Source organism: Dromiciops gliroides, chromosome 1 (assembly GCF_019393635.1).
Source record: "Dromiciops gliroides isolate mDroGli1 chromosome 1, mDroGli1.pri, whole genome shotgun sequence".
NCBI lineage: Eukaryota > Metazoa > Chordata > Mammalia > Microbiotheria > Microbiotheriidae > Dromiciops > Dromiciops gliroides.
The window spans coordinates 79,895,737-79,910,287 of NC_057861.1; the positions used below are offsets into that span (position 1 = coordinate 79,895,737).

The 14,551-nt window shown below is 48.7% G+C and overlaps 1 protein-coding gene across 2 annotated transcripts in view; it reads right to left on the reverse strand.

Annotated features, from left to right (window-relative positions):
- Positions 1-1,379: 1,379 nt before the first annotated feature.
- RHPN1 (rhophilin Rho GTPase binding protein 1) overlaps positions 1,380-14,551 on the reverse strand; it is a 52,922-nt gene continuing 39,750 nt past the window's right edge. Inside the window, exons 9-15 of one of the 2 annotated variants that reach the window (XM_043976544.1) lie at positions 13,496-13,652; positions 12,121-12,234; positions 7,437-7,631; positions 6,104-6,180; positions 5,017-5,163; positions 3,670-3,828; positions 1,380-3,057 (exon numbers count right to left, since the gene is read on the reverse strand). In XM_043976544.1, the coding sequence (XP_043832479.1) occupies positions 2,875-3,057; positions 3,670-3,828; positions 5,017-5,163; positions 6,104-6,180; positions 7,437-7,631; positions 12,121-12,234; positions 13,496-13,652 (1,032 nt within the window). In that variant the 3' untranslated portion in view covers positions 1,380-2,874. Of the gene's footprint in view, positions 3,058-3,669; positions 3,829-5,016; positions 5,164-6,103; positions 6,181-7,436; positions 7,632-12,120; positions 12,241-13,495; positions 13,653-14,551 lie in introns of both variants that reach the window. The other variant, XM_043976543.1, reaches the window with a different exon arrangement.

Here is a 14,551-nt window from a genome sequence, read left to right on the forward strand (position 1 = left end):
TTATTTTCTAGTCACATGTAGAGATAGTTTTCAACATTTGTTTTTATAAGATTTCTAGTTCCAAATTTTTCTCCCTCCCTCCCTTCCTCCCCTCCCTCCTAATCTCTGCATTTCTACCACAAAGCACAACATACAGAGTACAAATCAAAGCTTGCCTCACTCATCTACTAGCTGAGACCTTGGGCACATCCTTATCTCAATGATCCTGTCTACTCAACTGTTAAACGGCTATGAAAATACCACTTGCTCTACTACAATTCAAAGTTGTTTTTGAGGGAGATTCTTTGTAACTTTAACATACCATATTATTATTTTATAATTTTTATTAAAAGCTTTTGTTATCTCACTTATTATTTCTCAGTATATTCCTCCCTCCCTTACCAGAGAGCATTCATAAAGAGAATAGAGGAAAAAAAAATGTTCACCTACCAACACATAAATCAAGTCCACCTAGCCTCCCCCACTTAATAGTTCTTCCTCCAAGAACTCTTCTAACATGCTCTATTAAAGGGAGCTACATATTACCTGGGAGAACCAGGATCTCGAGTTTCAGTTCTAATCTATCTAATTCTCGGATCTCAGAACATTTTTCTAAAATCTGGACAATCCCAATTTAAAATATGAGGACTGGGGCAGCTAGGTGGCACAGCAGATAAAGCACCAGCCCTGGATTCAGGAAGAGCTGAATTCAAATCCAGCCTCAGACACTTGACACTTACTAGCTGTGTGACCCTGGGCAAGTCCCTTAACCCTCATTGCCCTGTTAAAAAAACAAACAAAAAAAACAAACAAAAATAAAATATGAGGACTATCCATCCCTGCCAAATGACAACCCAGAGTTTACTGAGTGTGGAAGAGAGGTAGGAAAATGTAGGTTCTGTTCTAGGGAGGGAGGAAAGGAGGGAGAAGATTCTTCTCACAGCTTCCAACTCCATCTGTCCCCTAACTCAGAAATATCCTCATTGATCCTGCTGCCCTTGGACCAAGTAGCTAATTTGAAAGTGGCTGTGCCTTCCCTGCCACTCAGAGACAGACACCCAACCCTCTCTTCTCAGCATCCTGGAATCTTGGACACTTGTGGAAGACACAGTCTACTCAAAACCATGCCTGAAATGGAATCTCTTCTACAGTATCCTTGCCAAATAAGCTTAGAAAGGTGCTTTTGAGATGTGCAGATGACCTGGGGCAAGAGGGATGCCCCGAACTCCTCCTCTGAGGTAGGGCCAGGGACCAGCTCCCCTCCCTCTGTCCCCATTTGTCCCTGGGGTCTCCAAGCCGGTGGTGTATCTTTGTGTCTTTTCTCAGACTATCTGGGCCCCTCCTCCTGGAGTTTCAGAAGCAGGATGCCCTCTCCCCCATAGCCACACAGACAAATTTCATTTGACTCAAACGTTTATTAAGTGCCTACTAGCCACGTCTCTGCCTTCCAGGAGTTCAGTCTAACACAACACTGTTTCTACAGAAATGAGTGTGATACAATGACACTGTAATGAAGACCAAGCCAGGGACTTTGAATTCTTATGGGGGGGTGGAGATCACTTCACATAGGGTGATCACGGAAGGCTTCTTGGAGGTGATGCCTGACATGGCAAAGTTAGGGATTAAGGGAAGAAGGTTCTATCCCTGAAGAGAACTCAGGACTTCTTGGGCCCTTAGAGATGAACAATTCTAACCTCCTCATTTGACAGAGGGGGAAACTGAGGCCAAGAGAGTTGACCTGCCCAGGATCAGGGACTAGAAGCCTAGCCCCAGGGTCCATTCCACTGTCCCCTGCCCACACCCAACACACTGCGGATGTTTAGTGGGCACAATTCTCTATAAATGTAAGTGGTGTGCAGAGCACCAGGCCTGGAGTCAGGAGACCTAGGGCCCAGTTCTACCGCAGCCTCTGATTCATTGCGTCACCCTGGGCAAGTTATTTCCCTGTCCTGCATCTGTCTCCTCTCCTGTAAAACAACAGAACGGGGCTCCAGGTCCATTAAGGCCCCTCCTTTGGACCTTCAATCAAAACCCAGAAGGACAAGGGCCCCGTGTGGAATCAGCCAAAGGCCCATTGCAGAGGCTGCCTCTCACCCTGGTCAGGGTCTGTGAGACTGCACCTCTGAGGGAGGAAGGGGGAAGGGGGAAGGGGAAGAGTACTCTCCTTCCTCCTGGGGACAGCAGCCCCCACAGCTGTGGCACACCTCATCCCTGAGATGGGCATCTCAGGGCAGGGCTTGGAATGGGAAGACCAAAGTTTAAGTCTCCTTTTTGTTACTGGCTGAATGACCCTGAACAAGTATCTTCTCTCTTGGCTCCAGTTTTCTTTCTTTGTAAAACAGATAATAATCCTAGAACTCCCTTTCAGGAAAGTGCTGTCCATTTTAATATGCTACAGACGCATGAGTTCTCACTAATCCAGTCCAATGGGATCAGCCCTTTCCATTTCTATAGCACTTAAGAAAACAGGCCTGAGCATGGGAATTGACTTACTTAAGTGGCCCAGCCAGAATCTGAATACAGGTCTGTGGGCTACAAGTGCAAGTGTTAGCTCTGCTATATCACCGGGTCTCAGGAGAATAGTAAGAACAGGGCTCATTTTGCTAGTGCTTTAAAGTTCACAAGGTTCAGAGGAAGAGATCCCAGGACCTCCTCCCACCCCCAGTGCCTCTGGGCTGGGGCATGGGGTTGGGAAAGATGCCTGGACCATTCACCTGCAGCTCTGAGGTCCTGCAGGGGCTGTCTGAGCCAAAAGGGAATCCCCAGGCCCATTCCCATGACTAGCCAGAAGCTGGCTGCCTCTCAGACATTCCCAAGCCAGGGCCAGGAGTTCTTCTAGCCTCTGTTCACTGGCCCTGTAGGGAAGGCTGAGGAAGATGTCCCGGGGCGGGGGCCTCAGTGGGAAGCTGATGTGTTGTCTGCTGCTGCGGAGAAAGGCTGGAGCCGCCTCGGGCCCTGGCTCCGCTTAGCCTTCTTGTTCCAGCCAAGGAGAGGCCCAGGCAGTGTGACCTGCCCACCATTTTCCTTGTCACTGCGCAAAAGCCCAACTGAGGCCAAGGTAGTCGCTTTCTTATCCACCTGGTCATAGACAGAGAAGAGGAGTGAGACCATCACCCCCATATACCCTCCTCCAGTAAGTCACCTCTTTCCCCTCCTATCTCCCACCCCTCCTTTCCCACCTGTCATCCCCAAAATCACCCCTCAAATCTTTACATGCAGAGAGAGACAAGGACATGGCAAAGATAATATTTAAAAGGAGGCATTTAAAAAAAATAGATGATACCCATAAATAGTGGGTCATCTAAAACCAAGAAATAATCCTTAACACCCCCCCAATTACCCAGAACCATTAGAAAATGCCAAATAATGAATAAAAGTTCATGAACTTTTTTGGTTTTTTAAAAATATTCTGCTCAGCTGAAGAAGCCAACATCAGGAACAATGGGTAAAAATTAGAGACAGATTTGGGCTTGATTTAATTTGAAAACTTCCTAACAACTAGTGTTTATTCCAAACTAGAATGGGCTACTTTGGGAGGTAGTGAGCTCCCCGCCAAAGGAGGTCTCCAAGCAAAGGCTGGATTAGCCACCTGTGGGGTATGGAGTAAAGTGAATTCTGTTCAGGTGCAGGTTGATTTGGGGCCCTGTGATTCTGTTATTAAAGCAGCTCTTTCCTGGAGCTCAGGATTACCAGACCAAGCGGCTCCTCTCGCTGGGGGGTGACCACCTCGATGTCTACACCTTCCTCTCCCACACCTGTTAGCAGGGCCACCACCTCCGAGTGCTTTCCCCACTTGCAAGGCTCCCCATTCACAGAGACAATGTAATCGCCCTCCTTCAGTCCAGCTGCCTGCAGAGAGTGGAGATAGAGGGTGAAACGCTAGGGAAACAACCCCTGACCTGGGGTGGCTGGCTTCCCCTGGGTCTCACTGAGCCAGTTGGTGATGAGTTCTCTGCAAATAGGCAGTGTTGTTTCCCAGGCTCTGAGAAAGCAGCAGCCTATGTGGAGCCGGGGGCGGGTTTAGTGACGGGAATGGCTTGAGCAAAGATCAGGAATTATTTCCTCATGGGACAGGGAAAGCCCCATTGTGACTGGAAAGGAAGGTACATGTTGGGAAAGAGGAGCTGATACTGGTATAGCGTGCACCAGACTCCGGAGTTCTCCTATGACAGGCTGAGTGGTGGGGCCAGTGCCCTGGCAGGAGGCATCAAGAAGCCTGGATCAGCTCCAAATCAGTGAGACCCTGAACCTTTCAAGGCAGAGGCACCCCTTGGACCCAGCCAACCAACCCTCCTTCACAATGGCTGGAATCCTGGTAAAGGACACTGACCCTGGGTTCCAATTCTGCTTCTGCCTTATGCTTTCTGTGTGACTAGCAGCCAGCCACCTCATCTCTATGGGCCTCGGTTCTCTCATCTGTAAAATGAGAGGGTTGAACTAAAGGTCCCCCTGAGAAGTTCCTTCTGGCTCTAAATATGTGATCCTATGAGGTTCTCTCCTCCTCTGGGCCAGGACATGCCAGGGCTGAGGTCAGACAGAGGAGATGAGGAGTCAGGATGGGCAGGAATCCAGGCTGCAGGCTGAGAAGCCTGCCAGGACAGCTGGGAGGTATCTATCACAGGTAGTAGGCAGGTAGGGGACAGACACTTTCCCACAGGCAGGGCCTCCCTGCCCCCTTTTCTTCCAGACCTGGCTCCACACCGGTCTCCCCCAGGGAGCCGTCCTCAGCACATACTAGTATCTCTGTGTGTAATAAGGGATGCTGAGCTGGATGGGTTACCACTGGTGGCTCTGCTCCTGCCAAGGCTCTGTCTGAAGGCAGAGACCTGGCTCTCCCATCATGCCTGGGGGCTCTCTCAGAGCTGAGCTAAGTCTCCCCACTCAGCCCCAGGGGCCCCTGGAGCCCAGGATATCCCCCCCTCAGTCTCTATGGCTCTTCCAGCAGCACCAAGGCACCCTCCCCGCCCCATCTCCCGCTTAGCCCTGGGGTCTCCTTGAAGGCAGAGCCATACCGTTGGGGATCCAGGGTTCACTTACCTCAGCCCGGCCCCCAGGGATGACAGCTGCAATGAGAACGGGAGAATCTCCCCTGAGAGTGAATCCAAAGCCACCTTCGCCTCGAGTCAGTCGTATGGGCCCCTTTAGTCGCCACTGGTTCTTGGCAGAGAAAACGGACAGGGGCCCCTGTTGGGAGAAAGAAGCCAGAAGGCTCAGCCAGGTGCACTTGCTCCCCACCTATCACCCGACCAATGCCTTGCTGGGGTCCAGCTCCTCACAATCAGCAGCAGCACATTACATGGGAACCCCAGAGGATTTGGCAGACTCAGCGGTCCTGCTTAGACTGCTACTTACGACCTCTAATCCTGAACCTTCCCATACCTCAGTTTTCTCGGCTGCCCAGAAACTATGACTTACTCCTTCCTCTTCTTGGCCTTCAGTTTCCTAATTTAGGGTAATATCTTTTTAAAAAATTTATTGTACTTTTAATTTATGGAGTAAAACAAGGTTACTCTCCTCCGAGGCATTTTATTGAGTGGGAGACAGGGTTAATGGTGAAACGAGAACAGGGATGGAGAAGGGGTTTGGGAATGCCGAAGGTTCCTGAATGCGGGGTTTTTAATCTCGTGGTCAGAGAGAAAAGCATGGAAATGGACTAGAGCGGGAGACTCTTGGGTTCCAGACTTGGCCATGAGCTAGTTCTGTGCCTGGGCAAGCCCTCTGATCCCCTCGGGATGTGAAATGGGGAGAAGGCCCCACCGCCATTTCTCTTCTGGAGTAGCAGCAAGAAGAGGTGCAGTGGATGGAGTGCTGGGCCCAGAGTCAGGAAAACCCGAGTTCAAATCCTGTCTCAAACACTTACCAGCTGTGTGACCCAGGGCAACTCGTTTCATTTCTGTTTGCCCTGGTTTCCTCATCTGTAAAACGGACAGAACAATTGCATCTACCTCCAAGGATTGTTATGTGGGTGCAGTGAGATCGGATTTGTACAGAACTTAGCACAGTGCTTGGCACATTACTAAGGACTACTTAAATATTAGTTATTATCACTGAGGAAGGAATGGAGTTGGGCTCCCTAGTCAGAGAGCAAATGCCATAGGTCACAGGGAGGGCCTTGAGGACTCACCAAGCGATGGAAGATGTCTGTCACCTTCACCTGGGAGAAGTTGGGCGTCTTTATCTCTGGCTTCTGGTGGGTCTTGGCTAAAAATATGAAAGTCAAGAATTGGTCAGATTCAGGAACAAAGAGAAAAGTCAGAACTGGCTCAATTCATCATTCTCCCATCGAGTGACTCCCAAAATAAAGAGAAACATACACTTTTCCCTCCTGCAGGAAGCCTTCCCAGATTAAACAATCCCTTCTTGCCTCACTCCCAAGATTCTTCCCACCATCTGTCACCTACTGGTCCTTCCCCTGAAAAACACACAGACCAGAAATACCAGAGGAAGCAAGAAAAGAGGCTTTTCTTTAGCCTGTCACCTATTTTCACCATATCTCCACAATCTGCCTTCTTTTGGATCCTGGGTCACACTGACTTACCCCTCTGCAGGTAAAGGCCACACACTGAACGGGGAGAAAGTGTCCCATCCCCCATTTTAACAAAGAGAGAGACAGCCTTGGTTGGGTATTTACCCAACTAAATGGGGAATCACAGGCCAACTAGAATCCTGCTCTCTCTGGGCCTCAATTTCCTCCTCTAGAAAGGGTTTGGATCAAAGGTCCGTTCTATGGACTAATAAGATTCTGTGTTCTAAAAATCACAAAATATCACATTCTCTGTTGTAGATGAGCTAACGTAGCATAGGCAATAACACCGCAATTCTATTTTGCCTCCATGTGAATAGAAGTAGAGAGTGAGAAGCAGAAGGAGCCCCAAGCTGAGAATGAGGATATCTGGACTTCAGCCCCACTGACTCCCTGTGTGATATTAGCAAGTGGCTTCTTGCCCTTGTTGAACCTTAGCTTCTCTGAACAACCAGCTCTGCTCATCCTCTGAGCTGTGAGGACCAGGCATCTAGAAAGATGCGAAAAGAATCCAAGATTGGGAGCTGGAAAGGACTGTAGACATCACCTAGGCTCCTCATTTTGCTGAGGCCCAGAGACAGGCAGTAACTTGCCCATAGTTACAGAGGTAAGTGGCAGCAGAACAGGGAGCTGAACCCAGGTCCCCAACTTCAAATCACATGACTGCCTCTTTGTGGTGGATGAGGGAGATGAATTATTAACAAGCCCATCTCCTTATCTGTAGGAGGGAAAGGATCATCTCTCAGGTCCCTTCTGGTTCTGAATCTATGTCCTATGAAGCACAGTACCTGGGAGATCCAGGGAGTCACTGCCTCTTCCTCTCCCTCCCTCCATTCAGGTAGAATTCTCTCCTTTCCCTTACCCTCCACCACCCCAGGAACCAACCACATACACCGCCCCTGCCTATGGCCCTGCCCCCAGCGTCCCCACTCACGGTGGACTTCAGGGGCTTCGGCAGTCTCAAAGAAGTCATCCTCATGGTCGATCTCGGAGTACTTGGCCAGGGAGCGTCTGTGAGCCAGTGACACAACCTCCTGCAGCAGGTCCATCTTTCGAAGGATGCGGCAAACCGCATGGAGACGCAGGGCTTCTTCATGGTTCATCATGGCTTTCCGCAGGTGTGCCTTTGCTGGGGAGGCTCAGAGGAGTTAGAGATGCCCAACCCCCTTGTGCTATAGAAGAAGTACTGAGGTTGGAGAGGGGAAGGGGCTCCTCACAGGGCCATGAAGCTACCAAAATAGAACCTGAGTCTCCTAAATCCAAGTTGACTCAAACATTTTTATTAAGCACCTACTGTTTACAGAGCCCTGTGCTCAGTTCTAGGGGAGATGGAAAATGTAAATAACACACAACCCTATCTTTGTGGAACTCAGAATCTAGTTAGTATCCCCAGTCCTTTGTGCAGTGGTTAGCAGCTACGTGGCTCAGTGGATAGAGCACTGGGCTTGGAGTCAAGAATGCCTGAATTCTTGGTTGTTTATTTGTTTGTTTTGGGCAGGTCAATGAGGGTTAAGTGACTTGCCCAGGGTCACACAGATAGTAAGTGTCAAGTGTCTGAGGATGGATTTGAATTCAGGTCCTCCTGAATCCAGGGCCAGTGCTTTATCCACTGCACCACCTAGCTGCCCCAAGGTGTTTTTTGTTTTTGTTTTTTTTTTTTGGTTTGGTTTGGTTTGGTTTTAGGAATACCTGAATTCTAATCCAGCCTCAGACTCTTCCTAACTGGGCAAATCACTTCACCACTGCCTGCCTCAGTTTCCCCATATGTAAAATGGGAATAAATGGGCACCTACTTCCCAGAGTTATCGTGAGGATAAAATGAGATATTTGTAAAGTGCATTGCTAACTTCAAAATGCTATATATATATATAGCTAGTTGCTATATATATAAATACTAGTTGCTATTATTATTATAAGCATTTAATAAATGCTTATTCATTTGTTCTTTCATAGGAGAAATAAGACACATGCCCAGATAATTATTATGCCAAAAAACACTCCTGCTTACTTCTTAAGGTTGTTGTGAGACAATAAGAGCTCCCATTTCTATAGCACTTTAAGGATTGCAAAGTGCTTGCCCTTTGAGGTAAATGGTTCGGTGTTAATACTCCAATTTTACAATTGAAGAAACTGAGGTTGTTCTTAGAGGTAAGAATTCAGGGCAGGATTCAAACCCAGGTCTTTAGACTCCAAGCCTAGGACTTTTTCCATCACGCATGCCATATATTCTCTGGAGCTGGCAGACCTGAGAAATCTAATCCAACCCTGTCATTTTCTAGAGCACAGAATGTCAGAATTAGAAGTGACTTCAAGGGTCTCTTGTCCAACACGTACCTGAGCAGGGGTCTGCTATTAAAACATTCCCATCAAGGGGGCAGCTAGGTGGTGAAGTGGATAAAGCACCAGCCCAGAGTCAGGAGGACCCGAGTTCAAATCTGACCTCAGACACTTGACACTAGCTGTGTGACCCCGGGCAAGTAATTTAACCCCCATTGCCCTGCCCCCCAAAAAACAAAACAAAACAAAAATTACCCATCCCTATCAAATGGTCATCCACCTTCCTCTTGAAGAGACAGCCCATTCAGAATCTGGATAGCTCTAATGCACAGTGGCAAGAGCTCCAGGCCTGGAATCAGAAAGATTCATCTCCCTGTGTTCAAATCTGGCCTCAGACGCTTAATAGCTGTGTGATCTTGGTCAAGTCACTTAACCTCAGTTTTCTCATCTGTGAAATGAGGAAGAGAAGGAAGTGGCAAACCACTCCAGGATCTTTGCCAAGAAAACTTCAAATAGGTTCACAAGGAGTCAGACATGACCAAAATTGACTGACCAACAAAACAGTTAGGAAATTATATTCCTTCTGTGGAGCCAACAGCTCTCTCTCCACAAATTTCCCCGGATGTCCCATGTCTTATATTCTAGGGCCAAGAAGACTAAGTTTAATCCCTCTTATAATCAATCAATCAATCATCATTCATTAATCTACTACTGGGGGTCAGGCACTGTGCTAGGCACTGGGGATAAAACAAGTGATACTTGCTGTAATCACTGGAAGGAGATACAGTGTCATTTCAAACACTCTAATGTTCCGGCTTCAGGTATCAGAATGTGCCTATCCATTACGTGTCTCCACTAAGTCTTCCTTTCTTTGGGTTAAACATCTACAGTTCCTTCAACCAGTCCTCACATCTCGTGGTCTGAGGCCCAGCGAGTCACTGGCATTTATTAAGTGCTTATGCTGTGCCACGTACTGTGCTAAGCACAAGGAGCTTACAGTCTAATAGAAGAGATAACCAGAAAATAACTATGTACAGACACAATATAGAATGTGTGTGCGTGTGTGTATAAAGGATAAATTGGAGATAATCAATAGAGGGAAGGCGCCAGTATTAAGGGAAGCTTCTTGAAGAAGGTGGGACTCTAACTGAGACTTAAAGGAAGCCAGGGAAGCCATCAGGCAGCGATGAGGAGGAAGAGAGTCCCAGGCATGGAGCACAGTCAGAGAAAATGCCTGGGATCAGAAGACGGAGTGTTGTGGAGGCTCTGCCTCCGGCCAGGAGGCCAATGTCACTGGATGGCAGAGTATGTGGAGGGGAGTTAGGTGTAAAAAGACTGGAAAGGTAGGAAGGGGACCAGTTATTCAGGCCTTTGAAAGCCAAAAGAGAGTCATTTTAGGAGTCATCAGGGAACCATTAGGGTTGAGGAGGTAAAATGGACACACTTGCATTTTAGGAAGACACCTGAATGGAGGGTGGATTAGAGTGGGCAGACACCAATCAGCAGGTTCTCACAATAGTCTAGTGTAAGGGGATCAGGCAGTGGCCGTGTCACAGAAGAGAAGGGAACACATGTTACAAAGGTAAAATTGGCAAGTCGTGACCACTGACTGCTTATGGGGGATGAGAGAGAATGAGGAGTCAAGGATGACAGCTAGGTTGTGAGTCTGTAGGCCTGGGAGGATGGTGGTACCTCCACAATAACAGGAATAAACTGAAATGGGGAGAGGGTTTTGGGGAAAGATAATTAATTAGATTTTAGATAAGTTGAGTCACCTGCCCCAGATGACTTAGGTCATACTATGTGGGCAGAGCTGGGATTCAGAATCATATATTCTAATCTCAAATCCAAAGTCTCTTTCCACTAAACCATGTTGTCTCCCTCCTTGAGAGCCAAGACTGTGTCATTTTCTATCTTTGTACCCCCCCCAACACCAAACATACCACCTAGCATACAGTAAGAGTTTAATAAATGTTTGTGGAATTGGATCGTTCATGCTCCCTCTTCTCCAGCCAATGCCAGTTCTAGGTCCTCTTCTTCTCCAATTCCCAATTCTCCAATTTCTTCAAAGCCCAAAGCTGGGCTTTTGGTCCCACATCCTCAATGAAGCCCTTCTGAACCTCAATCGCTGTGAGGATCTCTCCTCCCCAAACCTCTGCACTGATCACATGCCCTGCCATGTATGTACGTTGAGGGGCAGGGGCTGAGTGGAGGAAGAGGAGAAATCTTCCCCTGCGGGGGAGGCATCTTCCCAGCTGGGCATGGCATGCCGGCTCTAATCTCTGCTGGGTCAACAAAGGACTTAATTAGGCAAAGGAGGTCTTGAGCTGGGGGAGTGGTGACCTTGTCAACAAAAGGGTGGGTCGTTGGTGTTGTCCAAGGCCTTTAGCAAAGGAGGGACTGAGTCAAGACTGGCTGAGTCCATGCTGGAAGATGTCTAGGAGTGGGGTTCATGGGGAGAGAACTGCCCACTCACTGAGTCAGGGCAGGCCCTGCATAGAGAGCTGCTGCCCGACCTCGACACAGGGATTGCTCCCACAGAAATAACCAGCTAACACCTTCAGTGTCTTGGGAGCTGAGCTGGACTTGGAGGGGATGGGGAGCAAGGAACCTAAGAGAGGATCCAGACATCCAGGTCTGGAAGAGCCAGGCCGGAGGGAGGACTAGTGTTAGGATAACAGTATTTAGAGCTAAAAGGGACCTTAACAACAACAATAATAATAACTAGAGCTAGCATTTATATAGCACTACTGCTGTGCTAGGCTACACAAATATTATCTCCTTTGATCCTCACAACACCGGGAGGTAAATGCTATTATTATTCCCATTTTATAGTTGAGGAAACTGAGGCAGACAAAGGTTAAGTGACTTGCTCAGGGTCACACAGCTACTAAATGTCTGAAGCCAGAACTGAACTCTATCCAACTGAGCGGCCTAACTGCAATGACCTTAGAGATTATCTAGGCCAAACCCCTCATCTGACCTGCCCAAAGTCACACATCTACTAAGGGGCAGAGTAGGCACTTGAACCCAGAGCTTTCAATATCCCCTTCTCCCACCCCAGTAACGTTTTCACATAAGTGGGCCAGGCTGGACTCTGTCACCAGGCTGTGTCCTTAAGATTTGTCCACTTGTGCTGAGCATGCATTCTGACTCTTCGTGCTATAAAAAGTTTCTCTCTCTAAATACTGAGCTCTAAGACATGCCTGATTAGGCACCACCGAGGAAGGGGATCTGGGAAGAATCATGGAGCAACAGCAATGGGTTCTGTGGCACCACCCTTATCCTCCCCAGGCTGAAGCCCATGGGGCCCTCTCCTCCAGCCCCAGGGGACCCTTTACCGAGTTTTCTCCGTTCCTCAGAGTCCTGAAGGAGAACAGGTAGCGAAGGGCCCTCGGGCACCGTGACGTGGAATTGGAGAAAAGCTTTCTCATATTTGGGAATCTCTGAGTCTGCTACAACTGGCAAGAGAGGACAGGGAGAGATGGCTGTACCATCCATGTTATGGGAGGGACTTCTCTACTGATTCTGAGTAACCTCCTCCAGGAAGCTCTCTTTGATTGGTCATCTAGCCTTGTTTAGTTTACTCTGGGATTCCCAATGCCTTCAGTATTTATAACTCAGCTTAGAGCATAGATTTAAAACAAGAAGGACCCTCAAAGATCATCTAGTCTAGGGGTTCTGCCCCCCAAGGGTTTATGAACTTGGATAAAAACAAAATCACATCTTCATTTCAGTATATTTGGTTTCCTTTGTGATTCTATGTATTTTATTTTATGTATATGAAAACCTTATTCTGAAAAGGGGTCCATGAGCTTCATCAGCCTGCCAAAGGCAGCCGCAGCACAAAAAAGGGAAGTCTAATCCCCTCATTAAGCAGAAGCTGGGGCGGGGGAGAGGGGGCAGAGAATGCCATCTGCATCTCAACCTCATAGCAACTGACTGGCAGGACATGTCAGCCCCGGTTCATGGGCAGGGGCTGTATCTCAATTCTCATTATCTCTCTACAGCACAGCCTTGGTCTCCCTAACAATGCCCAGGATAGAGAAGGATTTGGCAGGTTCTTGTGAACCAAATCACAAAGATTCTGGTGATGATGAAGGCAAGAGGAAGAATGACATTGTGATAAGGTCCCAAAGGCCAGGAAGCCTGTCCAGGAAGCCAGGGATGCTCTCCCAGCTGGCCACGGCTGCCGGCCACAGGGCTCGGTGTTTTCCCTGACATTCCTCCCTCCCCAACACTCACACAGCAGTCTGTAGGGCAGGGAACTCTCACTCTTGCTTGGGGAACTGGACTCTGGGAGAGACCTTCTTTCTCTACCTAATCCCTCCTGAGTCTGCACAACAAATAAACTGCCCAGGAGGTGACAGCGTCAACAAAGCAATCGAGCTCAGAGAGGGTGGTTATAACGACAAATGAGCCAGACAAAGGCAACAGTATTTTTTTAAAGGAGTCAAACAGGCAGAAGAGAAAGCAGAGTCAGTAGAAGAACTGAGCACCCCAGGGGCAGAGACACTGTCAACAAGCAAGCAGAGAGGGTCAAAGGAGGAGGGCAGCGTCGGCACACACATCCAACCCAAGGCAAGGGCAAGGGTCAACAAAGGAGCTGGATGGGAGAAGGGACAGTTGGCAGGTAACAGATGGAGCTTGGGAGAGGTGTGGGATAGGATGGGAAGCCCAGGGACCGGGGCCAGACCAAGCTAGACGTGTACTCACCGGGCCCATCACAGAGGGCAATGGCAGCATAGTAGTGGGACAGGCCTCGGAAGTGTTTGGCCTTGACATTCACCATGGTGGTCCAGGAGAAGGGCACATAGTCTCTGACAGGTGGCTGGACCATGGTCTGGTACACGAGGGAGTACACGTCCTCCACCTGTCAGCAGCAGGACCATGAGTGGGGCCCATCAAAGTGCCCACGGCCCCTGCCTCCCCACCCCCACCCCTATAGCCAGAAGCCAGGCCACTCACTGCCCCTGGTCTCCTTCCCTGGGCCCGTCCCGCTCAGTCTCCTCCCCTATCTCTATCTCCCTTCTTCCCCATCCCCCATTCACTTCCTGCTGATGCCCCTTCATCCCCCCATCTAATCCTCCTCACCTTTCTCTTCCATTTCTCCTTCACCTGCCCATCTCCTCCTGGATCCCTTTACCTCCAGTCTCCTCTCTAGATTCACCCACCTTCCACTGCACCATGAACTGTCTTGTCTTTTCTACCTGTTCTCCCCTCTGTCTACTCTTCTGTCCCTTCTGCCTCTTCCCTTCTATTTATTCCAATCACCTCCATCCCTTCACACCTCTCTTCCTCTTCTTCTGTACACTCCAAGTTCTTCCATTACCGTACACTTCCCTCAACATTCTCCCAGCCTCCATCCCATCACCTTCTGGATCCTTGTCTGCTCCTGTCTTATTCTCTATCTCTTCTTGCCTCCTCGTATCCATCATCTTGACTATCCTTTCACCATTCTTCTATACCCACCCTCCATTTACAATGCCTGCCTCTTCCCCCATCCTTCTACCTCTTCTTCTATCCGCCATCTATACCTCTGTTTCTAACTCCCTCCATCAATCCCCTGCCCTCATTCCTTTACTGCCATGAAATAAAAGGCCTGAAATCCCCACAAGCAGAAGGCACAGGTACAGGTATGCACATACACGCACTCGAGCGCACACACACACACACACACACACACACACACATTATCCCCTTCTCAATCCCAGAGTTCAGCTGTGGAGGCAAAGAGACTAGAGCTATGAAAAAAAAAAGTGAGCAACAGCG